At 39.7% G+C, this 27,025-nt stretch overlaps 1 protein-coding gene across 3 annotated transcripts in view; it reads right to left on the reverse strand.

The window, feature by feature from the left end:
• Positions 1-581: 581 nt before the first annotated feature.
• The window catches only part of Lamp2 (lysosomal associated membrane protein 2), a 67,672-nt gene continuing 41,228 nt past the window's right edge, over positions 582-27,025 (reverse strand). The window contains exons 6-9 of one of the 3 annotated variants that reach the window (XM_045140309.1): positions 23,288-23,410; positions 19,281-19,344; positions 18,468-18,632; positions 582-739 (exon numbers count right to left, since the gene is read on the reverse strand). In XM_045140309.1, the coding sequence (XP_044996244.1) occupies positions 597-739; positions 18,468-18,632; positions 19,281-19,344; positions 23,288-23,410 (495 nt within the window). In that variant the 3' untranslated portion in view covers positions 582-596. Of the gene's footprint in view, positions 740-4,581; positions 5,078-13,012; positions 15,390-18,467; positions 18,633-19,280; positions 19,345-23,287; positions 23,411-27,025 lie in introns of those variants that run through there. The other 2 variants (XM_045140311.1, XM_045140310.1) reach the window with 2 other exon arrangements.

Raw genomic sequence — 27,025 nt, forward strand, 5'->3', positions numbered from 1 at the left:
GGGGGTAGAATCTCCTCTAGCCCAAGCCAGCCTGGAATTCACTCTGTAGTCCCAGGCTGCCCTTAAACTCACAGTGATCCTCCTACCTCTGCCTCCCAAGTGCTGGAATTAAAGGTGTGCCCCACCAGACTTAGCTGGAAATCTTATTATGGGCCAAATTTTAGATTTGTCATCAATGAAAATTCACTACAATTTAAAATGTATTTCTGGAAGCACATTAAATTCTCGAATAGCTTTGATTTTGTAAATAACAATAACAAAATACAACTGACTGTAACATATAAAATTATACTTCAGTAAAAATGCTTTATCATTTGATCCAAAGGCTTAAAAAGCATTATTTACTGTAAAAAGACATATTCTAAACCCTAATTTTTCTTTCAATTAAACATTAGCAAAAGGGAAAAAAAGAAAATAGGGGGAAAATGAACCTGATACATCTTTTTTTTTCCTTAAATAAGAACTACTCATGCCCAAGTTAGCTCGCAACTCACTTTAGCATGTTAATGTTCAACAATCTATTGCACAGCAATTCCTGGAAGTTAGCCAACAGAAACATAACTTCTGGTTGCAAAAGAAGCACTAGATTTAGTTGATTACACAGACTGATATCCAGTACGACTTTTCCTTCTTCCAATCATATAAGATATAAACACAACAATTAGAAGGAAGCCCAAGGCCACACCCACTGCAACAGGAATAAGAAAGTTGAGGTCAGAGTCAGCAGCACATTCTTCAGCTGTTAGAAAAGAAGAGAGAGCAAGGACAGGGAATTAGTAAAGAATGCAACTAAGTAGAAACAAGCAAACATTCTGCATCGTGAAAGTGTATACATGTTCATTAATCTTATTTTCTCAGTAAGCACCCACACAGTTCAAGCAACTGATCATTCCAGATCTCCTATCACTTCATCTAAAATCACCAAATTCCTCAGCACAAAAAGTAAAGGGAAGAAAAGGAAAGACTTCAAATACAGAAACACGATTGCATAATCAAATACACAGAAATGATTGCATAATATAGAATGATTTTAGTTTTGTCTAATGCCCCTGGGGAAACAACTGCATGTGGATTTCCTCACTCCCTCTCTCTCTTGCCACATCTGTCCTTAATGAATAAATCAGAATTGGCCATATCAGCCTGAGTTCAATTCCCCAGTACCCAGATGAACAACATGGCACATGCTTCTAGAGTTCATCTGAAGCAACTGGAGGCCCTGGCATGTCTATTCTCTGTTTCTGATTCTCTCCGCTTGAAAATAAATAAATAAAAATATTTTTAAGAGCTCTTTCTTTGCTCACCTACTAAAGGGAAATAATATCTATATTAAAAAGTACTTAGGGGGCTGGAGAGATGGCTTAGCTGTTAAGCGCTTGCCTGTGAAGCCTAAGGACCCCAATTCGAGGCTCTGTTCCCCAGGACCCACATTAGCTAGATGCACAAGGGGGCGCACGCATCTGGAGCTCGTTTGCAGTGGCTGGAGGCCCTGGCGCACCCATTCTCTTTCTCTATCTGCCTCTTTCTCTCTCTGTCTGTCTGTCACTCTCAAATAAATAAATAAAAATAAACAAAAAGTTTAAAAAAAATACTTAACTACATAGTGAATTCCAGGTCAGCCTGGGCTAGAGCAAGACCCCACCTCAGAAAAAAAAAGGAAGGAAGGAAGGAAGGAAGGGAGGGAGGGAGGGAGGGAGGGAGGGAGGGAGGGAGGGAGGGAGGGAGGGAGGGAGGGAGGGAGGGAGGGAGGCAGGCAGGCAAAGAAAAAGAAAAAGAAAAAGAAAAAGAAAAAGAAAAAGAAAAAGAAAAAGAAAAAGAAAAAGAAAAAGAAAAAGAAAAAAAAGTACTTAGCCAGGCATAGTGATACAGGCCTTTAACCCCAGCACTTGGGAGGCAGAGGTAGGAAGATCACTTTGTGAAAGGTTCAAGGCCAGTCTGAGACTACATAGTGAATTATAGGTTAGCCTGGGCTTGCCTGGGTAGCAAGACCCTACATCGAAAAACCAAAATTAAAAAGTACACGAGGATCATATGTGTTGATACATCTGATATATATCAACAATGAAATTTTAAAGTAAAAGAGAACATATCATTACTGGTAAGAGCAAACTTCAAAAAATACTTAAGAAAAAGTATAATACAGCAACTCCAAGTGCACAACTTTGACCTCATAATTTCAAGTTTGAATCAGTAATTATTTACTATTGGGTGACTACATTTTAGAAACTTTTTTTTTCTTTTTTAAAAAAATATTTTTATTTATTTATTTGAGAGTGACAGAGAGATAAATAGGCAGATAGAGACATAGAATGGGCACACCATGGCCTCCAACCACTGCAAACGAACTCCAGATGCGTGCGCCCCCTTATGCATCTGGCTAACGTAGGTCCTGGGGAATTGAGCCTCAAACCGGGGTCCTTAAGCTTCTCAGGCAAGCGCTTAACCGCTAAGCCATCTCTCCAGCCGAGAAATTCAAAGTGCTAATAATTTCATTCCTACTAAACATACAATTTCAATAAAGTCACTCCCATATTTATAAAATTATGGAGCTCGAGTAAAAAAAAAAAATTCTAAGGTCCTTCCCAGTATTAGCTTGAGTAATTAACAAAATGTGATGATGTGTGATTTGTGATCCATAAATAACTTGCACATTTCCTGAAAGTTTTTCTCCTCTTACACTTTTGTCTTTCACAGAAACATTGCCATGGTTCTGAACACCAAATATGAATTTTAGTAAATATATTGCCTTTCTAGAGGGATATTATTTACTGAAAGCCTCCAATAGACACTGAGAGCTGGAAACCAAAACACATTGTAGCTGTTGCTGGGCGTGGTGGCGCACACCTTTAATCCCAGCATTTACTTGGGAGGCAGAGGTAGAAGCATTGCCATTAGTTGAAAGCCACCCTGAGACTACATAGTGAATTCCAAGTCAGCCTGAGCTACAGTGAGACCCTACCTTGAAAAACGAAAAACAAAACAAACAACAAAAAAATTGTAGCTGGGCATGGTACAAATACCTTTAATCCCAGAACTTGAAAGGTCAGGAGGCAGGGTTAGATCACAGTCCTGGCTTAGGAGTTTCAGGTCATCCTGGGCTATAGTGAGACCTTGTATGGGGTAGGGAACACTTTACATGCCTCAAGATAGCCATGTCTGGTGGCACACGCCTGTAATCACAGCACTGGGAAGGCAGAGGCCCGAAGATCACCATAAATTTGAGGTTAGCCTGGTTTGCAGGGTAAGACCCTATTTCAAAACAAACAAACCTATCCAAACCCACTGTACTGTTCATCTGTAAGTTACAGAAAGTCTGAACAAGCCAAAATAAATTCATTACTTCAATGTGAAAGTGTTTCCATCTGTTAAGGTTCCTTCTTATTTATGTATACATTACTATCTATACTTCATGTATACCATGAACACTGTTTCAAGCTGGACTCTCTAGCTCATTTTAATGCCAAGAATCTCTTTTGAGACCCTATCCATGCTCTGTCCCAGTGACTGTCTGGAAGAGAAAAAGCCTAGTTGTCATGCTTCACTGCATCCCTTCAGAGACTGCTGTTAACTTATGTTTCATAAGTACCAGTCTGATGACAACACTAAATAGATTTTAATGCTCCAGAGATCAACAAGATGAGGTAGAGAAACAACACAATCTGTCCTAATTAGTTCACAGAATCTTTCTGTCTTTCAATGCTAATCAGGCATCCAAAGAGGAGGAAAACAAGGCAAGTGGCTAAATACGCTTGAATCTTTTAAGTCTTTATTGCTGAATAATGAACAATAATAACAACAACAAAAAGCCCAGGCTAAGCATGGTAGTACATAACTGTAATGTCAGCACTCATCAGGCCAAGGCAAGAGGATTGTTGTAAGTTTGCAGCCAGCTTATACTACACAGCAACATTCTCCTTGTCTCAAAAAAGTTTTTAAAAAACCTCTAATTATGAAGGCAGTTTAAATCTACAGTAGCCTCTTAAGTCAGCTTGGTACCTATGGGAAAAAGTCACAAGCTTGAGATACCTATTCCATCCTTAACTTGGACTCAAAACAATCAACAAAAGTCACCGCCTTAAAAAATGTGGGCCGGGCATGGTGGCACACACCTTTAATCCCAGCACTCCAGAGGCAGAGGTAGAAGGATCACAGTGAGTTCAAGGCCAACCTGAGACTAAAGAATGAGATCCAGGTCAGCCTGGACTAGAATGAGACCATACCTCGAAAAAACAAAAGAATAATAAAAATGTGGATGGCAGCCAGGCATAATGCCACACGCCTTTAATCTCAGCACTCAGGAGGCAGAAGTAGGAGGATCACCATGAGTTCGAGGTCACCCTGAGACTACATAGTGAATTCCAGGTCAGCCTGGGCTAGAGTGAGACCCTACCTTGGAAAAAAAACAAAATGAAACAACAAAAAAAGTGGATGGCTCTGGAAACAGTCTATTCATTCCACTGAAAACCAAGTTTGAGTACATCTAGGTGGTATTCATGCCATGAAATGTATGCAAGTAATAGTGATGATCTAACATCAGAATAGTTGTTAAAAATGGAACACCAGTAATGAAATAGTATCTATTAATTCCAGTAAGAAACAACTGCATATTTTATTCTTATAATGGTCATGTTAGTAGGTTTAAGGCATCTTAGGCTAGGATTAAAATTTGGCCAAAGCTTAAGACAAACCTTGAAACATTAAACACAAATGGCTTTTATAACAAACGTGTCTTCAGGATCAGTAAACCCAATACTTTCTATTTTAAAGGGATCAAAAGAGAACCATTTTTATTAATAACGACTAATCTCAGAATTCTAAGACTAATTTAATAATGAAGAGTTCATTCAACATATCTATTGTAAGGAGCAAAGTGTTTAGTACACTAACAAGCAAGAAAATCTTGTTATTTGCATGTGTTTATATCAATCAGGTTGCAGGTTCTAAAACTGCTCATATCCAGCATGATGGCGATTGAGACCAATAAAATAAGCCAGCAACACTAGAATAAGCACTCCTGCCAAGGCTGCTCCCACCGCTATGGGCACAAGGAAGTTGTCGTCATCTGCACTGCAGTCTTGAGCTAGATGTGGAGAAAGAACAATTGAGAACAGAAACAATGATAAAATTTCATATCTCTCCATTTTCAGTTAAAGTGACAGTATTTCACAACACACACTTTTTTTGTATTGAAGCAATAAGTCATGAACAATCATTATCAGTAAATGAGAGGTTCCACAAAAGTGACTTCTTAAACAATGACATCCTATACTTTCATGCAATGCTTTCCCCCCCCCACCAAAAATAGGCGGTCATCTTAGAAGATATATAAACCCATCACTTAGTCACAGACTTCTTAAACAGAAAACATTGGAGAAATGTAATTATCTTTTCCTTGGTGGTTAGTCTCAGCTTTTGGAGACAAAAGATGATGCTGAAGAAGTATAGTGCCTGGAATAGTACAAATTATGGAATATCAACTCAATAAAAGAGTAAATATATAAAGCAGGCACAACGAAACAATGCATAAGCAATGTGGGTTTATTTGGTATTCTGGAAAGTTTTAAATTGGCCTTGTTGGCTCCAGAGCTATTGAAAGAGAAACCTTTCTTCACTGTTGGTGGGAATAAAATCTGGTGTGGCCACTATGGAAATCAGTGTGAAGGTTCCTCAAAAAAAAAAAAAACTGAAAATGGAACTACCATATGACCCAGCTATAGCACTCTTGAGCATATAGCCAAAGGAATCTCTAAGTCATTATATCACAGAGATACTTGCACATCCATGCTGCACTATTCACAAAAGCCAAAATATAGAACCAACTTAGATGCCCATCAACATATGAATGGACATAAAAATATGGGACATATACCCAATGGAATTTTTATTCAGCTCTTAAGAAGGAAATCATGACATTTGCAGGAAAATAGATGTAGCTGCAATAAGAAAAACAAATACCATTATATTTATATGCAGACTCTAAATTTAAGAGTGTGTGTGTGTGTGTGTGTGTGTGTGTGTGTGTGTGTGTAGTCATGAAAGTAAAGACATCAGAGGGTAGGAAAAGATGCTAAGACAGAAAGAGTACAGAGTAATGGAATACATGGGGCATGCAAGCAGATGGGGAGACTAGCTGGATAAAGACAGGGAATCAGCAAGAGGAGAATAGGAAAGAAGGGGAAGACATTAGAATGGGACAAGGAAAAACTAAGTACAATTAAATATATGGATGAAAAATCCATAATGACACCTTTCATACTTTATGCTAACTTAAACAAAATAGTAATAAAAAGATGTATCTGGGTGTGGAGGTGCACAACTATTAATCCCAGCACTTGGGAGGATCACTATGAGTTCAAGACCAGTCTGAGACTACATAGTGAATACTAAGTCAGCCTGGGTTAGAGCAAGACCATACCTCAAAAAAAAAAAAAAAAAAGAAAGAAAGAAAAAGAAAGAAAGAAAGATGTGGTCTAGTGTGAGTCAAAAAAATTCAGAGATTATAATTTTAAAATGTGTTATGGTAGGGACAAGCAATACACAGAGAATCATGGAAGTGTTTTAGACAGAGTCAACTCAGTTATTACATAATACACTTTGGAATGGTGATATTTGAGCTTGGTTTTTTAATGGAGAGAGAAAAAATTAAACATGTAGGTAGAGGGAAGACATTGCAAGTATAAGAAACCGCAGACTGCCAGGCGTGGTGGGGCATACCTTTGATCCTAGTACTTGGAAGGCAGAGGTAGGAGGATCACTGTGAGTTTAAGGTCACCCTGAGACTACATAGTAAATTCCAGGTCAGCCTGAGCTAGAGTGAAACCCTAGCACAAAGAAAAATAAAAAGGTGTGCACCACCACACCTAGCTCTAAAGAAACTGCAGACAAAAATATGGAGAGTATGAAAACCTGACAGTCCAGGGACAAGGCAAGCAGAGTGGCATAACTGGAACAGTGGATGGGCTGGACAGGAGCCATTAAAAGTACAGCGGCCAGGCATGGTGGAGCATGCCTTTAATGACAGCACTCAGGAGGCAGGGGTAGAAGGCTCACTGAGTTCAAGGCCAGCTTGGGAATAGAGTGAGTTCCAGATCAGCCTTGGCTAGAGAGTGAGGCCCTACCTCAGAAAAAAACCACCACCAAAAAAAGGTATAGTAGGAGCCAGGCATGGTGGTGCATGCCTTTAATCCCAGCACTTGGGAGGCAGAGGTAGGAAGATCATCAAGAATTCAAGGCCACCCTGATACTACAGAGTGAATTCCAGGTCAGCCTAAGCTAGAGTGAGACCCTACCTCGAAAAAACCAAAAATAAATAAAAATAAAAAGTATAGTAGGATCAGTTCCCAAAAGCATTGCATGCTATTAGGTTGTTTTACCTTATCATGATTTGGGGGAAAAAAGTCAGCACAAGTTCAAAGAGGATATTTGTTTAAGAAGTATGGTGGGGGGCTGGAGAGATGGCTCAGCGGTTGAAGTGCTTGCTTGCTAAGTCTAAAAACCCAGGTTTGATTCCCTAGTACCCATGTAAATTCAGATGCACAATGCACATCTGGAGTTTGTTTGCAGTGGCTGGGAGCCTGGTGTGCCTATTCTCTGTCTGTATCTCTTCCATCACTCTCTGCTTGCAAATAAATAATTTTTTATATTTTCTTTTTCTTTTTTTTTTTTTTTTTTTTTGGTTTTTCGAGGTAGGGTCTCACTCTGGTCCAGGCTGACCTGGAATTAACTATGTAGTTTCATGGTGGCCTTGAACTCACAGTGATCCTCCTACCGCTGCCTCCCGAGTGCTGGGATTAAAGGCGTGCACCACCACACCCGGCTTTGCAAATAAATAATTTTTTTTTAAAAGTATGCTGGATAGAAGACTAGAGGAATTAAGCTAGAAACCACCTATATAATATGCTCCTGAAGTAGGTCAATGCAATGGAGATGTGACGGGAGAGACTATAGATCTATATGGAAGGTAAATTGACCAAATGGATATAAAGTGTGTAGGATGCTTCAGCAACATGATTGTTTCCAACTCCACACTTAAGTGATTATGTAGATGCTGGTGCTGTTCAATATGACAGTAATCCAAAAGGAAGAAATGTGTATCTCTTTCTTGTTATATTTGTAATTGTCAGGGATACATGGGAGAGAAAGTAAACAAGGATATGTGGAAGAGGGAAATGCTCAGTTTTGTTTTGTTTTGTTTTGTTTTAATGAGAGTGACACACGGACAGAATTGGCATGCCAGGGCCTCAGCCACTGCAATTGAACTACAGATGCTTATGCCGCCAGTATGCATGTGTGACCTTGCGCTTGCATCACCTGTCTGTGTCTGGTTCATGTGGGATCTGAAGATAGATCAAACGTGGGTCCTTAGGCTTTGCAGGCAAGTGTCTTAACCACTAAGCCATCTCTGCAGCCCTCAGTTTTAGATTGAATTTGTGGTGGCTCAGTTCCTGGACATGAATCACATCCAAAGGACTCGAAGTCCTATCACAGAGATATTTGCACAACCATGTTTATTGCTGTACTATTCAGAATAGCAAAGAAATGGAACCATCTTTGATATCCATCAACTCAACAGGTGAATGGATAAAGAAATGTGGCACACATATACAATGAAATTTTTTCATCCATACAGAAATATGAAATCATGACATTTGCAGCCAAATGGATGGAACTGGACATCATTATGTTAAGCAAACTAAACCAGACTCAGATAGACAAATATAGTTAGTATGTTTTCTCTCATATATGAATGCTAGATTTTAGTTTGTGTATATGTGGAGGTATAACTCATGAAACTAGATCATGAGCAGGGAAATGAGATCTTAATGAGGGAAGTATAACAGAATACATGTGACAGAGCAGAAGAGGAGTTATTGATAGAAGAGAAGGGGAGGCAAGAGGGTCAACAAGAACAATGTACTTATGAAAAGGTCATAATGAAACCCATTCCTCAGCATACTAAAAATAATCTAAACAGAGATGTCGGGGTCACAACTAAATGGTTATTTGAACCTAAGGGGTACTTAAAACCATGGACAGAGGTATTTCTGCACAATAAAAATAACCAGAGTCAGACTGGAGAGTTAGCTTAGCACTTTAAGGCATGGGTCTGCGAAGCTTGAAGACGTAGGTTCAATTCCCCAGGACCCACATAAGCCAGATTCACATGGTAGCATGCATTTGTAGTTCACCTGCAGTGGCTAGAGGCCCTAGCATGCCCATATTCTCTCTCATTCATAAATAAATAAATAAATAAGTAAGTAAAATCAGAGTCACTGGGCATGGTGGCACACAACTTTAGTACCAGCATTCAGGGGGCAGAGATAGGAGGATTGTAACCCTGAAACTATATCAGATCAGCAAGATCCTACCTCGAAAAACCAACAGGGTCAAAACTCTTGGGAACATCAATACCTGAGAGTCAGATAATTGTGCTGGAAAATCAGGTATAAAATGGTGTCACTGAAGCTCTTGAAGGGAAGTGTTTCAATTAGCATGGGGGAATCTTGTAACATATTAGAGAAGTCTGAAGTATAGTAGTATTGAGAAAGTATGAGTCAATTGCTGTATAGTCAGTGAATGGCAAATGATTAGTTAGGATATCAAGAACTTGCACAAGCTTAAAATTAAGAAAAGGACAATACAAAGATACTTAGAAGGACATAAAGAAAAGATAACATCTGGTAGAGACTAATATTTCTGTGGTACTTAAATGTCTATCAAATGAGGGAAAGCACCTTAGCAAGGCTAACAACAGGCTGAAGATGTGGACTAGTACAAGGTCCCCTAGGAGTTGGGAAGAACGATTCCAGAAGCTCTGACCAGGAAAAGAAAAGCTACTATGACACTGGAAAGGAAGAAGAAGACAAAAATGTTGAAGTGCCACTTCTCACTATTCCCCATTTCCTTGCCTCTTGTTGCTCTAGTTTTCTTGCTAGCTGGGAATCTAGAAGGGGCTGAAAAAAAATCAGGTAATTAAGCTTATTAGAATTTTGTCAAAAATGAGAATGAATAGGCTGCAAGGCAATTCTGATTGCACTTGCAATCAATACATGTGCCTGCCTGCTACCCTCTGGGGTAATAGCTCAGAACAAGATGAAGCTCTGGAGTTTATAGACATTCTGACATTGACTTTGGCTGCCAAGTCAAGGATCTTTTTAAAACCTGGTTCTATTAAGGACAGAGATAGTTGAGGTTGGCAGATGTGACCTGTGAACAGATGGTGTTAAAAGTCTCCACTTAGCTCCTCCCATTCAATTTCCCAAATTACCACCCAGCCTATTACTATTAGGTGACATGGACCATAAAGAATTATGCCTTGGATTTAATATCACTTGGACTTTCAAAAATTCATTAGTAGATTAATTTCTTATTCTGGCAAGAGACTCAACAGGCCTCTCTTTCCCAAATTGGGCATTTGACCTAGTACTGAAATGACTTTTATAAATACTGCCAATAAGGCTTTCATGTACGACAAATATTCCCAGAGTAGATCAAAAAGGCAATTCCACTAATACAAAGATCTTTCCAGATGCTGTCACTTACTTAAAATGCTCTCAATTAGGATGTGAAATATTAATATATAATAACTATTGATTTTATGAATTCAACCTTTAAAATTCTTTATGAAATGGGAATAAATTGTGATACAAGATTTTCTTTTTGTCATTGTTGCTTTTGAGACAGGGTCTCAAAAACCCCAGTCGGGCCTTGAACTTGCTATGGTAACCAAAGATGACCTTAAAATCCTGATCTTTCTGCTTCTAACTCCTAGCGCTGGGAGTACAGGCATGCACTACATCTGGATAAAATAGCAATTTCAATAGGATTTTTTTCTGAAAAGAAATGCTCATTCTATAAGTCATTTTGACCTGATCTATGGGTCCAATGTACACTTAACACCATAGTGAAAAGGTTTTTGAGAAAAAGAAACGTGTATGTGTGAATTTTTTTGTGGTACTGAGAACTGAACTAAGGTTCTCACACATGCTAGGGAACTGCAGTATCACTGAGATACACCCAGTCCTGTGTAAACACTTCACAGCCACAGAAGCAATAACAATTTTTGTGAAGATTTAAAAGTCTCCCTGAGGAGCCGGGCATGGTGGCGCATGCCTTTAATCCCAGCACTATGGAGGCAGAAGTAGGAGGATTGCTGTGAGTTCAAGGCCACCCTGAGACTACATAGTTAATTCCAGGTCAGCCTGGACCAGAGAGAGACCCTACCTCGGGAAAAAAAAAAAAAATCACTGAGTCTGGTGGCACAAGCCTTTAATCCCAGCACTCGGGAGGCAGAGGTAGGAGGATCGCCATATGTTTGAAGCCACCCTGAGACTACATAGTAAATTCCAGGTCAGCCTGGGCCTACAGTGAGATCCTACCTTGAAAAAAACAACAAAATATTTCATGGCCATTGAAATTGCATAGAAAAACTTTCATACAGATTAAAACACTGTTAATCATCAGTTTTTCTATTCTGAGGTGATTTTTAGCTTAATAATAAGAATGCTGAGATATACATTTGTACCAAGATATAAAACTCATGTTAAAAACAAGTAAGATTTCACTTTGGAAAGACAGCTTTAGAAATCATTATCTTATATGACATCTTATTATATAACTTTTGGATATGTATTTGAACCACATGAATCTGAAACATACCTGAAGCTATTCTCATTTATGCATGTATACATAATTTCAAAGATAAGATATGATCATTATTGAGAGAGGAAATTAGCCAAGTAGAAGAAAAGGAGATAGGTGGGAGAGAGAAATGAAGACAACTTAACATTATCTACCTACATAAGTGAAATGCCATATATATATAGTTTGTTTGGTTGGTATTTTGGTTTTTCAAGGTAGGGTTTCACTCTAGCCCAGGCTGACCTGGATCTCACTATGTAGTCTCAGGGTGGTCTTGAACTCACAGCGATCCTCCTACCTCTGCCTCTCAAGTGCTGGGATTGAAGGCATGTGCCACCATGCCAGACTGAAATGCTGTAATTTTAAATGTATCTCTTACAGGACTGTAGTAAACTTAAATGGTGCACTGCACACTGAATGTAAGTATGTTTTTGACACATAAAAAGTGGTTTCTTACCAGATTCCTTGTAAAGTATTCAAATGTACACTTATCTCCTCTGAATTGGAAAGTGTCACTTAAAGGAATAAAAAAGAGTATGATTTTTAGGGAGGCAGAGGTAGGAGGATCGCCGTGAGTTCAAGGCCACCCTGAGACTACAGAGTTTATTCCAGGTCAGCCTGGACCACAGTGAGACCCTACCTCGAAAAACCAAAAAAAAAAGAGTATTATTTTTAAAACTTCTAGCTCCTAGATGAAGAAAATGGAGACAGCAGAAGCTCAACAACCTAGCCAGTCACCTGGCAGCTAATAGCCATGCTGGGAGCCGTGACAAGTAACTGCAATTACATCGCTCAACCCAGTAACCCAGAAGAAAGTTGCCAGTTGGGTTGCTACGTTTTCTTGTGTGCTGTACTATCATGATTGGGAAACTGTAAACTACACTTCAAGTATTTTAGGGTGACAGATGGCTCATGATCCTTCTTTGGCTGCCACCTATTATGGCTGCCATGCAAAGCTACAATGTTGTGGATCTATTAAATATCAATTTGGGTTTAGGGATTAAGAAAAGTTCAAAAGAGACTCAAACTTTCTAGATCACTTCCTTTATTGGCTGTGTATCTGATTCTTCAGGGGAGCACCTACCCCTCCTTCCCCCACCCCCATGAAATACCATGCATCACAGATCTGCTAAGTAAAATTCTTTGGGAATGGAACCTAGGAAAAGATAGACTTCCCAAGTAATTCTTATTCTCTAGGCAGCCTCCTTTTATCAGCGGAGGTCTACATATGGGTAATACACAGACAGAATTTTTTGGGGAAAGTTTAGTTCTGCTACTAAGCATTCCTGAAGCTTTTCATATTGATAGAAATTGCTAATGTGTAAGGTATAAAATATTGACTTTAACCAGTAGGAAAAAATATGAGCAAATTTCCTTAAGAAATAAAAGAATCTTTATTGTTTTAGAAGCAATGTTGAGCAACAGACAGGCAAATATCTAAAAAGAGATACCATACATCAGAAGAAAAAACATGGAATGCATTTACATGGACCAGTTTCTTTATACAAAGGGAAAGACTTGAAAATAACCCAAACCAAATATGATCAAGGCGCAAACCCAATACAACAAAACAAAACAAAAAAGTACAAAGATTATGTATCTATAGGCAATGAATTAAATAGCAGTACAAAAACTGGTCCACGTAAAATATGAAAATATTCATTGAAGTCATTTTTTTCTATAAAACAGTACTTTTGGAAGTATCTTAATATGAATCAGATATATAACCTAAATGTAAAAAATTCTAGAAACATTAACAGCATTAAGCCAGGGCCACTCACTTGTAGTTTCAGTCTTTTTTAAAAAAGGCTTCTTTGTATTGATTCATTAGAAATATCATTAAAGCCTGTGTTCTTGGAAGCAAAAAAAATGCATTCTTATAAGATTAACAATTTTATACGAAAACACAGTTTAAATGAAAAATAGTTTCAAAACTCATACTTGTATTGCATCTCTAGGAAATATTGAGCAGTGCAGCTCAATTAGTGCTAGGAGATGGATTAGTCTGGAATAAGATGCTGAGGCACCAAGGCCTTCAGGCTGACAGACAAATTATAGTGAGAAAGTATTTGTCATTCCATTACAATACAAAGAAACAGTTATAGACACATATGTTAACATGCAATCACCTGTGTGTGTGTGTATGTGTGTGTGTGTGTGTGTGTGTGTGTGTGTGTGTGCATTATGCGTATGCATTCAATATCAACATGGAAGACATATAAGCTGCCATCCTCAAATAACCACAATATAGATGCATATTAATTATTTAAAAATATTTTCTCAGCCATATATTATGTGTGTGTGTGTGCATGTGTATAAAGACCTCCTAGAAGCTTCAAGGAATACTTGATGCGTTAACTGTCATGCTGAAATATTTTGCTTTTGCAAATAAACATTAGGTAGTACATAGTAAATGGATGACTGGAGCATCTCTCTGAGCACAAATCTGAGCACAAAGTACATGAATTAATGATGATCCTACCATAATGAACAATAACAATGTAAGTTTTGATTATTGCAGAACCATTTAAATGTGAAAGCCAAATTAGTAAATGCTGTAGCAATCAATGCAAACTGAAAATGAATAATGATTTAATGGAAGACCAAGACTTTGGATTAGTGCAAGTTTTTTTTCCCCATGTGTAAGTGCACTTCTTTGTCTAAGTTCTAGGACATACTGACATTTCTTCTTAAATAAAAAGAAAAGAACAAAATATGTTACCACCAACAAGGAAGACTCGAAGGTTAAAGACAAATTTGCATTAATTTTAGTGCCACATGTAGAGGCCAATTTCTGGGTACAAAGGACTAATACCCTCATTTGGCACTGCTTAGTAATTATCTCTAAAGCACCAAAAAAAAAAAGAAATGAAAGAAACAGATTGAAATGCCAGTTGGAATAATCTTGTATCTTGCAATTTCTGCCTGAAATATTCATTTTTTCAAAGATTAAACTAAAGATTAACATGCATTTTAAAATTTAAAGCTTTGATATTTTTTGTCATTCCAGCCACATTAAATACAAATGCATTCAAATAGCATGAGTAAAGAAGTTACCGATAGGAATATGGTATCACTGGGCTCTGCTCAAACCCACTCATCCCTCCTGCATACGTCAAATATGTAGCAATGCTAAGGAACCTAAACTACCTGCAAACAAAGTCTCAAAACGCATAAGAAGCAAGTACAAATCCGCTGGCAAGTATGTTGTCCCAACTCAACCTCACACAAGCAAAGAAAGATCACTGTTTCATTGTTTTGTTTTGTTTTGTTTTCTAAACTGCATATTTCTAGTCAGGCTATATAAGTGACATATTGAAATACTAGTTCAAGGCAGTAACATAGACTCTATCATCCATACAATTTTGTACATGCCTTTTCCTATGCAAGTAAGTTTTAACTTTTTTGGTTAGGGAAAACCAAACTCACATAGCTAATTGATAGTTTAGGGATTTTTTTCCTTTGGAATTTTTCTATTTACATTTGAAACCTACCATACCACCCAGTCTAAGAACAGGACTGCAACTAAAGTACCATAAATTGGACAGCTTTGCAGATTGGGACTTGTACTTGCTTTATTGTTGTGTAACAGAGATCACGTGTGGATTAGTGTTACAGAGTCTGATATCCAGCATAACTTTTTCTTCTGCCAATTAGGTAAGCAATCACTATAACAATAATCAAGCCTGAAAGACCAGCACCAACTATAATTGGTATTAGAATGTTGTCATCATCCAGCGAACACTCCTGGGCTGTAGGTGAGAAAAAGTGTGTAACAAATAATGAGTATAATCAAAAAAGAATGACCCAAAATAAAAGATGCTGATTTTAAAGTCAGAACTGCTCTTATAAAATCAACATCAACTAAGATAGGCATATTTTTATGACAAAGCTATAAAAAATTATGGATTACTAAAGTTAAAAAAAAAACTAAAATAACATCTGGATGTGCTGACACACATCTTTAATTCTAACACTCAGGAGGCAGAGGTAGTAGGATCACTATGAATTTGAGGCCAGCCTGGAACTATCTTGGAAAAAAAAAAAACTAGACTGCATTTTCCCTTTCATTTGTGAATATACACAGAGATATTAATATATGTGAATAACATATATCTTCATTTACAGTGCTAAATAAATATACAAATTATATCATGTATATACACACATGTATATATGTTTGTTTATATTCTAAGTCCTTCCCAAGATGATAGGATTATTGCTTTATCAGAAGTAAACAGACCTAATCTAGTCCATTTGTACAAAACTAGTTTAACCCCTCAGTGAGAGAGTAAATGTCTTTGAAAAAAGTGGGAACACGAGAATGTCACTGGGCTGTAATAATGGGGGTGGGGGGCTCAGGAGTTCCTTTGAAGTGGGATCAACAAAGCAAGAAGACAGTATTTTGTGAAGCGTGAAATTAACATTTTAATATCTAAAACTAAAGTTTGGTTTTGTGTGTGTGTGTGTGTGTGATTTGAGCAGGGTATCACACTAGCCAAGGCTGACCAGGAACTTACTCTATAGCCCAGGCAGGCCTGGAACTCACAGTGATCCTACCTCAGCCTGCTGGGATTAAAAGCATGTGCCACCCACACCCAGTCAAAAATAAAGTTTTATTGAAATATGGCAACACTTATTTATATATGTTGCCAATAAATTTTTCTTACTACAATGACAGAGTTGAACACATACTGTGACCTTAAAGGCTAAAGGACCTTGCCCCCAAAAAACAAAACCCTCAATATCCTTGACTTAGAATATGCATTTTAGTAGCTGCAAGTGTTAAAAATAAACTAAGACTTCTTGCTAATTTGGTCACATTTACTACATTTCTTATCTGATCCAGAATAGCAGCCCAGAGGGGTTATTTCTGGAGTTATTTCTTCTATTTATAGGGAGTAGTCTGATGCAATAAAATCCCATCAACACTATTCAACATTACTGCAATTCTATTTCCTCCCTGGATACACTCAAGTATTACCTGTGTGTTATATTTATAGGCACCCACAACCAAGAACCTAGTTCCACAAATAGGTTATATATTCAGTATCAGTATTAAATGTGAAAATTCTTTGTCACTAAAGTTTCAAAGTAGACAACAGCAGCTCATTTCTACTATAGATGACTACATAAATAGGTCTATGCTGACAACAGCACTGCAAATGATTTTAAATTCTAAACACAAATTTAAAACCCTAATTAGGGTAATGATGATGTAGGGGTGGTACATAAAGATTATCAAAATAAGCTAGGTATGGTGGTGCACGCCTTTAACCCCAGCACTCGGGAGGCCAAAGTAGGAGGCTCACCATGAGTCTGAGGCCACCCTGAGACTTCATAGTAAATTCCAGGTCAGCCTGGAATAGAGCAAGAGCCTACCTTGAAAAACAAAACAAAACGAAACAAAAATTCCCAAATACATCAACCAAAAGAGCAAGACAAAGTACATGAGCAAAATCAACAAAAGGGAAAATTGATTTTGGGGTTGTGATTTGTTTGTTTTTGAGACAGGGCCTCGTAGCTCAGGCTGGCCTCAAAGTTACTATGTAACTGAGGATGACCCTGAATTGCTGATCCTCCTGCCTACACCTCTCCTAAGTTTTGAGAGCATCACACCTGACAAGTTGTGATTAAACTCTCTACTCACAAGAATGGTCGGTAAAAACCTGATTTATTTTTGGCAAGGCAGACTAGGCATTCAACACCACTACAGACGTAGCCAAATGGCTCACAGCATATTCACTTTAATCACAACTTCTACATTTCCTTCTAAACCACTGAATTTATTGTTTAAGAAGATGGCAATGACTTAGAATAGCTCTGCTCAGCAAAGCTGAGATCCACAAATCCCCAATTTTAAGTAACTGGTTTAAAAAGATAAGTCACTTAAGGAATTGAATGCATTTGTTTTCTTGTATACATTTTAATCTTGTAATGTTAACTATCTTTCATCTTCAAAGGAACACATTATAATGAGCCCTTCATAGGGGTTTCATTTTTAAAAAAATCTGGTAAATGCCATCATAAGCCCAAAGGAGAGCTTTAAAAAGTCTCACTCACACTTACATGCTTTGAGGACTGCACATCATTTGGGCAAAACCATAAGAGGAGAGATTCTGCAACTGCTTTCATTTAGGTATGAACATGTTTCCAGCAGAAGCTGGCCCCATGAAGGCAGATGCAATGTGCTCAAAGTTGTTCCAAGTGCCATCATACTTTCAAACTCAAACCTGGGTGGCAGGGGAACACCTATTCCTTACTTCAATGTTGCAAGTGGCTTTCAGATTTTTTTGTTAGTTATGGAAATAGTCAGTGTGTAAACAGCACATGTTGGTATTATCCTTACCCTTATCCCTGTTCCCCCTCCACAGGGACCCTCCTCGTTGGGGAATGTGGGTCGTGCATTGTGAGGGTAGCCATCACTTACGGGGAAGAAGCAATGTCTCTATGCATAATGTCCCAACTTGTGGCTCTAACAATCTGGTTTTCAGATTTTAAAAAAAATCTAGCTTGCCTAAAATGATGAGCCAAAGACAGTTACACAATTTGCTCCAGGCTGTGAGAACTTTCTATCAGAATCCAGAGGTGACTTTCCAATTCTCTCTTTTGGTGTCCATGTGCATGACTCCCAGGAAAAAGCTGCCCAAATCAGGCATGGTGGGGCACGCCTTCAATCCCAGCACTGGGGGGAGGGGGCAGAGGTAGGAGGATCACTGAGAGAGGCCACCCAGAGACTACATAGGTTAGCCTGGGCCAGAGATGAGACCCTACCTCGAAGAATTTTTTTAAAAAAGCCACCCATACCAAGAGAAGAACATAACTCTTACCTGTAGAATACTTTCCTCCTGTCACATTGAAAGGTTGAACCCTTAGATTGAAGGTGTTTATGCGAAATGTTCCAGACACTGCAACAACCTGCTCTTTGTTGCACATATATGAACTCCCCAGAGGGGCATCCCAGAAGCTAAGGTTGTTATTTGCAACACTAAAAACTTTACAAAAAAAAAAGACAGGTTAGTAACATCTTATTCTAGTAGCATCAAAGACAAAGAGAGACAACCCTTGGGATTCAGTGAAGGATGAGACTTTAAGGGTCAGGGTCTCCCCACAGGAAGCAATTCTTGGGATCCCCACCTCTAGAGCCCCTCCTCCATGAGAGGCCTCTGTTCTCTCTGCTTCCTTGACCTTTGCTTTAAAATCACCTTTGATCTTTGAAAGTCTTACAAAAAAAAAAATTTTGCCATGACTACATTCCCATATCTTGCTTGTTTATTTGTTTTGGAGACTAAGCCTCACTGTGCAGCTCCAGATGACCTGGGAATCACTATGCAGCCCAAGCTCGTATCAGACTTACACTCCTCCTGCCTCTGCCTCCCGCACCACCACAGCCAGTTTTTCTGTCTTTCTACAGATGTTTCTATAGTCTAACAGTCGGTCATATCCTTAACTATTATCCACCATACTTCTGAAAGATAAGATACAGCAAAGACAACACCGTAGCACATTACAGATTTAACTTGTGGCCAAGGGACCTAGCATCTTCTGTTCCAGTATATAAGACATTATTATGTAATAATTATAGCTTCTCTTCCTTTGGTATAGCCCACATTCTTCTCCCTGAGGCCAAAGGCTTTGCTTACCAGAACCATTATCCAAATACATGCTGACATTCACTTCTTTCAGATAGAATCGGTTTTCATTTTTCTGTTTGAAAAAGAACTTTAAATTAAAAACATTATCACAACTGTCTTAAAAGGTACAGTTAATACCTATAGAACAGGAGCAAAGTAGTGCCACTATGCAGAAGAGGAAACCATAGATGAGACCTGAACCAGCTGAATAAACTACAAGTTTTGTCACTGTCCCGAAACCCTTTCCCTCTGAATTTCATACTAGTCATGTGTTCTTAAACACCTAATGACTCATGCCCTCTATTTTATTCCTCTTGTTATAAGAGGAGTCCACACTACCTAGCATGGATCACAATGTCCTCTTAACCAAGCTCTCTGCCTTTCAGCTCCTCCAAGTTTACCCTTTCCTTTTTTCCGCTATGAGCTCTAGCATGTACTCATTATTGACATATATTAGCAATTAAGGTGCTTGCCTGCAAAACCTAAGGACCCACGTTCAATTCCCCAGTAAGCCAGATGCACAAGGTGGTGCATGCACCTGGAGTTTGTTTACACTGGCTAGAAGCCCTGGCACACCCATTCTCTTTCCCTCGCTCTCTCTATCTGCCCCCACTCCTTCTCTAAAATAAATAAATAAATAAAATGCTTTAAAATGTATTTATTTATGGGCTGGAGAGATGGCTTAGTGATTCAGGCACTTACCAGCAAAGCAAAAAGACCCAGGACCCATGTAAAGCCAGATGTACTAGGTGGCACATGTGTATGGAGTTCATTTACAGTGGCTAGGGACACTGGTGTGCCCATTCTCTCTCTCTCTCTCTCTCTCTGTATCTATCTTTTCTCTTTCTCTTTCTCTCTCTCAAATAAATAAATGAATACTTAAAGATATCCAAAATATATTTACTTATTTATTTATGAGAAATAGAGTGTGTGTGAGGTTGAATGGATGCATCAGGCCTCCTGCCACTGCAAAATCTCCAGATGCATGTACCACTTCGTATCTGGGCTTATGCATATGCAGGAGAATTGAACCATGGCCATTAGGCTTTGCAAGCAAGCACCTTTAACTGCTGAGCCATCTCCCCAGCCCCTTTTTCATTCTTGTTTTTGTTCAGTTCTTTTTGAGCAGGGTCTCACTCTAGCTCAAGCTAACTATGTAGCCCAGGCTATATGGTGATCATCCTACCTCAATTTCCCTAACACTGAGATTAAAGGCTTGGGACACCATACTCAGCTTATTGATTGATTTTTGTTTTGCTTTGTTTTTGAGGTAGGGTCTCACTTTAGCCCAGACTGACTTGGAATTAGCCTTGGGCTGGCCTCCAACTCACAGAAATCCTTCTACCTCAGCTTCCCAAGTGCTGGGATTAAAGGTGTGAGCCACCATGCCTGGCCTACTTAACTTGATTTTTAATTGCTATTACCTTTTCAATTTAATTCTTTAACTTCTGAGTGAATAGTAAGTATAGAGTAGTTAAGTCTAAATGCCCCAGGGTACTAGCAAAAGGAACCAGATTTTGGCCTTGCCCTCACAGTGCTTTCAATCTGCCAGGGAAGAGAAGATAAATACATAAGTGATGAAGAGTGTGGCTCAGCGGTACAGTGCTTGCCCAGCATATATGAGACTCACAGTTTGATCCCCACATGGGGAAAAAAAACAAATTATCCTGCTACAAAAATGAAGTGGGAAGCCAGGCATGGTGGCACAAGCCTTTAATCCCAGCACTTGGGAGGCAGAGGTAGGAGGATCGCCGTGAGTTTGAGACCACCCTGTGACACCATAGTGAATTCCAGGTCAGCCTGGGCTAGAGTGAGACCCTACCTCGAAAAAAAAACAAAAAAAAAATAAAATAAAATAAAGTGGGGCTGGATGTGGAGGCACACGCCTTAGCCCCAGTACTGGGGAGGCAGAGTTAAAAGCATCACTGTGAATTCGAGGCCAGCCTGAGATGAAATAGTGAGTTCCAGGTCTGGAGGGATGGCTTAGTGGATAAGGCGTTTGCCTACAAAACCAAAAGACCCAGGTTCGATTCCCCAGGCTCACATGTCTGGAGTTTGTTTGCAGTGGCTGGAGACCCTGGTGCACCCATTCTTTCACTCTCTCGCCCTCTTTCTCTGTCAAATAAATAAATAAAAATAAAATATTTTTAAAAATAGTGAATTCCAAATTAGCCTGGACTAGAGTAAGACCCTACCTCACAAAAAAATGGAGAAAAATAAAGTGGGGGAGGTGGCTAGAGATGTTTCCAAGGTTAAGGGTGCTTTCCTGCAAACCCTGATGGCCTGAGTTCAATTCTTCAGCACCCACATACGACCACATATGTCTAGAGTTTGTTTTCAGAGGCAGGAGGCTCTGGAGTGCCCATATTCATTTGCTCTCACTCTCCCCTTCTCAAATAAATGATGTTTTTAAAGAAAGTAGGGGCTGGGAAGATTGCTATGTGGTTACAGCTCTGGCTTACAAAATCTGTTCACCTGGGTTTGATTCCTCAATATCCATAAATGCACAAAGTGGCACATGCATCTGGAGTTTGTTTGCTGTGGCTATACACTCCAACATGCCCTTTCCCTCCCTGATCTTTAATGTGTAAGTAAATAAAAATGTTTTAGAGCTGGAGAGAAGACTCAGCTGTTAAGACACTTGCCCATAAAGCCAGAGTTCAATTCCCCAGTACCCACATAAAGCCAGACACACAAAGTGGTGCATGCATCTGGAGTTCAGTTGCAGTAGCTAGAGGCCCTGGCATGCCCTTTCTCTTTCTCTTTCTTTCTCTCTCCCCCCTACTTTGAAATTCCATTTCACTCTGGTCAGATTGGCTATCATCAAGCAATCCAATGACAAAAAACACTGGTAAGGGTATGGTGAAAGAGAAACCCTTATTCACTTGTTGGTGGGAGTATAAACTAGACCAGCCATTGTGGAAATCAGTATGGAGGTTTGTCAAACAGCTAAAAATAGATTTATCAGATGATCCAGCTATAGAACTCCTGGGCATATATCCTAAGCACTCTACACTTTTATTGATGTTCTATTCACAACAGCTGTGAAATAGAATCAGCCTAGATCCCCATCAACTGATGAGTGGATAATGAAGATGTGGTACATTAACAGTGGAGCTTTATTCAGCTATAAAGAAAAATGAGGCTGAGTGTGGTGGCACATGCCTTTAATCCTAGCACTCAGGAGGCAGAGGTAGAAGGATCACTATGAGTTTGAGGGCAGCACGGGACTACAAATGAGATCCAGGTTATCCTGGGCTAAAGTAAGACCCTACCTCAAAAAAGAAAGAAAGAAGGAAGTCAGCCACCCATAGTGGTGTATGCCTTTAATCCCACCATAGGGAAGGAAGGTAGAGATAGGAGGAACACTGTGAGCTCAGGCCGTACTGAAACTACATAGTGAATTCTAGGTCAGCCTAGCCTAGAGCAAGACCCTACCTTGAAAAACAAAAACAATGTGGGGGGGGGGGGTATTACCATGGGATTTATTTTTATAATCATGGAAAATATTAATAAAAATTTTAAAAATTTAAAAAAATAAAAAGAGAAAAAAAGAAAAACAAAAACAAAAATATTTCTTTGCAAGCAGGAGGCAAATGAAAAAAAGGGCTAGAGTGAGCAAGAAAAGAAAAACAAGAGCAAGAAAGAGTGAGTGAGATATGTGCATGCCAAGGCCTCTTATCACTGCACCCAAACTTCAGACGCATGCAGCACTTTGGGTATCTGTCTTTGCATGGGTACTGGGGAGTTTCACCATGGAGCTATATCCCCAGCCCTATAGAGAGTTTTCTGATGCAAGTTCATTCTTGCTCCTACCACATAGTCTATATAATGGCAGAATGCCACTTTTGGTAATCTTTGATACAATAGTCCAGACCACAGCCAACTGTGAGAGATGACCAGGGTTCAGTAGACTGCATTTTATAACTGTGCCTCATACGCATGCATACTCTATTTAGACTTTCATATGTCTTTTTCAAAGAATGACCCTAACTTTAGAAAGATCTGTTACTTACCACAGCGAAGACAAAGTCAAGATACTGAATCCTGCTGTTGTTCAGTCGAAGTTGAGCAGTTTGAGGCTGGCAGCTGCCAGTGAAGCTAGTTGTTTTGGGGTTGATGTTAAAAACTGAGGAAACCTATAGGGAAAGAAGCAGGAGGAAAGAACACATTAACTGTGAACATTGACAGCAATGCCTTACACTCCAAGAAAATCAACTTCAGTGTTAGAACAAAAATTCCTCTGTTTGGCTACTTGAATTCATGGTGTCTTACTTTCAAACAAACTTGGCCTGGGCCCTCGAGCTATGACTCAGATGACTTCAACAACAACAATGGCAAGCGGGAAGCTTCCTCAGTAAGGAGCCAAGAGAAAATACATTATTTGTAGGAAGCACAAGAAGACATCTGTCGACTTTGTTTCAGTCACAGGATCCTGGAAATGGGATTTCGTCCCTGGCACTCCCTCTAGTGCCTCAGTGGAACAGAGCAACTACGAGAGGACTTGAGCATGTTCCTGATCCGAGTCATCAAACAGTAGAGGTAACACATCACTGAGCTCTCCCACACACCACTGACGTTTCACATCTAAGGGTGAGTTTTCGTTTTTGTTTTTTTTTTTTTTAATTTGTGAGGATGCTGGTGATGGAAACTAGGGCCCCACCTATGCTTGGAAAGTACTCTACTCTGAACTACGTCCTCAGCCCAAGACTTGGATTTATGTATTTATTTATTTTGGTTTTTCGAGGTAGGGTCTCACTGTAGCCCAGGCTGTCCTGGAATTCACTATGTAAACTCAGGGTGGCCTCAAACTCACAGCCATCCTCCTACCTCTGCCTCCCAAGTGCTGGGATTAAAGGAGTGTACCACCACGCCCGGCTTGTTTCTTTTTTTTAAAAGACCTTTATTTTAAACTGACTGCTCAACTATGTTTATTCTTTTATTTTATTTTTGTCAAGGTAGGGTCTCACTCTAGCCCAGGCTGACCCGGAATTCATTGTGTATTCTCAGGCTGGCCTCGAACTTACAGTGACCCTCCTACCTCTGCTTCCCAAATGCTGGGATTAAAGACTACCACGTCCAGCTTTTAATTTTTTTAATATTTTGTCTATTTATTTATTTATTTAAAGAGAAAGAGAGAATGGGTATGCCAGGGCCTCTAGCCACTGCAAATGAACTTCAGACGCATGTGGCACCTTGTGTATCTGGGTTTACCTGGGTACTAGGGAATCAAACCTGGATCTTTTGGCTTTGCTGGTAAACGCCTTAACCACTAAGCCATCTCTCCAGGCCAAGTATGCATACTCTGAGCTACTGAGGGCTACTAGGATCTAAACTAAGATGAGAGTTTTTTTCTTTTTTGTTCTTTTTAAGAAGGGTATCATTCTAGCCCAGGACGGCTACCTAGAACTCCCTATAACACAGGCTGGCCTCGAACTCACAGAAATCCTCCTACCTTAGCCTCCAGAATGTTGGGATTATAGGCATGAACCTGAGACTACATAGTGAATTCCAGGTCAGCCTGGACTATAGTTTCTACCTGGAAAAATAACAAAGAACATCTAGCAGATGGCATTAACTCTATGTTTATAATTACTCCAAACTAATCAAAGCCTAAGTCACATTTAGGGCCACGTCTTTGAGCCAAGCACTTGAGAATGAGGTAGTAGGATGACCATGAGTTCCATGCCAGCCTAGAGCCACAGAGTGAATTTCAGGTCAGCCTGAGAGAGATCTTATTGTGGAAAAGAAAACAAAAATAATCTAAGTCAGGGACTAAGGAGATTTGGCTTAGTGGTTAAAGGTACTTGCTTGCAAAGCTTGCATGTAGGGGTTGATTCCCCAGTACCCAAATAAAGCCAGATGCAAAGCGGAGCATGTGCCTGACATTGTCTACAGCAACAAAATAATCCCTGGCACACCCACCCATCCATACACACATGAAGAAATATTTTAAGAAATAACACTTAGGGCTTGAAAGATGGCATAGTGCTTAAGGTACTTGCTGCAAAGCCAAAGGACCCACGTAATCCAGATGCACAGGGTGGCACATGCATGTGGAGTTTGATTGCAGTGATGAAGACCTAGGTGTTCTCCCCCCTCCCCTTTATCTCTCTCTCAAATAAAATTAAAATAAACACTAAATCCAAAATGAACTGGTACCATAGAAACCTTTATACTTGGAGATAGACTAAAAGATATAACCCTCAAAACAAATAAGGGGGGAGCACCCGAAAAGAAGAGCCCTGGAGGCCAGGCATGGTGGCACACACCTTTAATCCCAATTCCAGCACTTGGGAGGCAGAGGTGTGAGAATCGCCATGAGTTCAAGGCTACCCTGAAACTACATAGGGAATTCCAGGTCAGCCTGAGCTACAGTGAGACCCTACCTCGAAAAAAACAAAAAAGGGGGGAGGCTGGAGAGGGTAAGATGAAGCCTAAACTTAAAAAAAAAAAAAAATCTGTCTCTGGCCTATAAATCTCAGTACCAAAAATCTGTTGCTACTGACATTGAGCTGTGGATCAGAGATACCTACAAGGTCCCCAAGATAGGTTTCTGTCAAAACACTTGATTATCCACCAGAGGCAAAAATCTAAGGCCCTATCACTGAAGACACCATATGCCACCAACACAGAGCATGGAAAGACCTGGCTGTAATCAGGAAGTGAGCCAGTCCCCAGACAGCCCATCTAGTGCTGGAAAGCGCTACATGAGCTGCTGGGGGAAAATGGCCAACAATGGTCTGAGTGCCCAGAGGTCTAAGCTACTCAGAAGCAAACACTCTGACAGGATGTACATGCCACAGTAATAGTGGCACACAGCCTTGGTGGGTAACCAATAGCTTTCTGACTGGCTAAGAGATCTGCTCAGACCTGAATCGAAGGGCCTTCAAGTTTCTCCTGTTTCTCTTTCTTCTCTGGTTTTTTCTTTTTCCTTTTCCATTGGTGCTGGCCTGTAATTCCCTGAACCAGGATGTTGGTCTACATCCACAATGAGCTGTTGATCAGAGAGGCCTACTAGATCTCACAAAACAAGCAAGACAGACTTCTATCAGAGCACTTTATTATTCACCAGAGGACAATGGTAAGACCCTACTGCTGAAGACACCAAATGCTGTCAGCATGAACCATGGAGAGACCTGGTTGGAATCCAGAGGAGAGCCAGTCCGCAGACAATTAGCCCATCTAGTGCTGGAAGGCACTACATGAGCTACTGGGGGAAAGTGGCCAACATCTGTCCAAGCAACTCAAAGTCTAAGTGACTCAAGCAAACAACCTGACCTGATGCTCACACAAGTGCAATAGTGGCACACAATGATGGTGGGTAGCCATCTGCTCTTGGATTGGCTAACGGATCTACTCAGTGGAAAGGACACCATATCTGGAACTGGGAAACAAGTCAGAATCATATCCAGATAATTATTCTGCTTTCCATTGTCAAGCTCCCACTAACCTTGGGCTATAATAGGGTCTAAACCCTTTTAATTCTCTCTAAAGTAATAATGATTATCTCATTTAACCAGTGCTGACTTCATTCTCCATTAGAGAATCTGCTTTTCTCGTGCAGAGCTGGACCTGAGGAGATAAATGACCCGGTGAACTCCATCCCAACCCCAGCTGAAACCCCAGAGGAACTGGGGAAATGAGCAAGAGTGCTGCTTTCTTAGTGAATCTGATATCAGCACAAGGGTGATACAGAAGGATTCTGAGGACATCTACCAAACACCAAACATCTATCAAACCAGAGATCCAAA

Source organism: Jaculus jaculus, chromosome X, assembly GCF_020740685.1.
Source record: "Jaculus jaculus isolate mJacJac1 chromosome X, mJacJac1.mat.Y.cur, whole genome shotgun sequence".
Classification (NCBI taxonomy): domain Eukaryota; kingdom Metazoa; phylum Chordata; class Mammalia; order Rodentia; family Dipodidae; genus Jaculus; species Jaculus jaculus.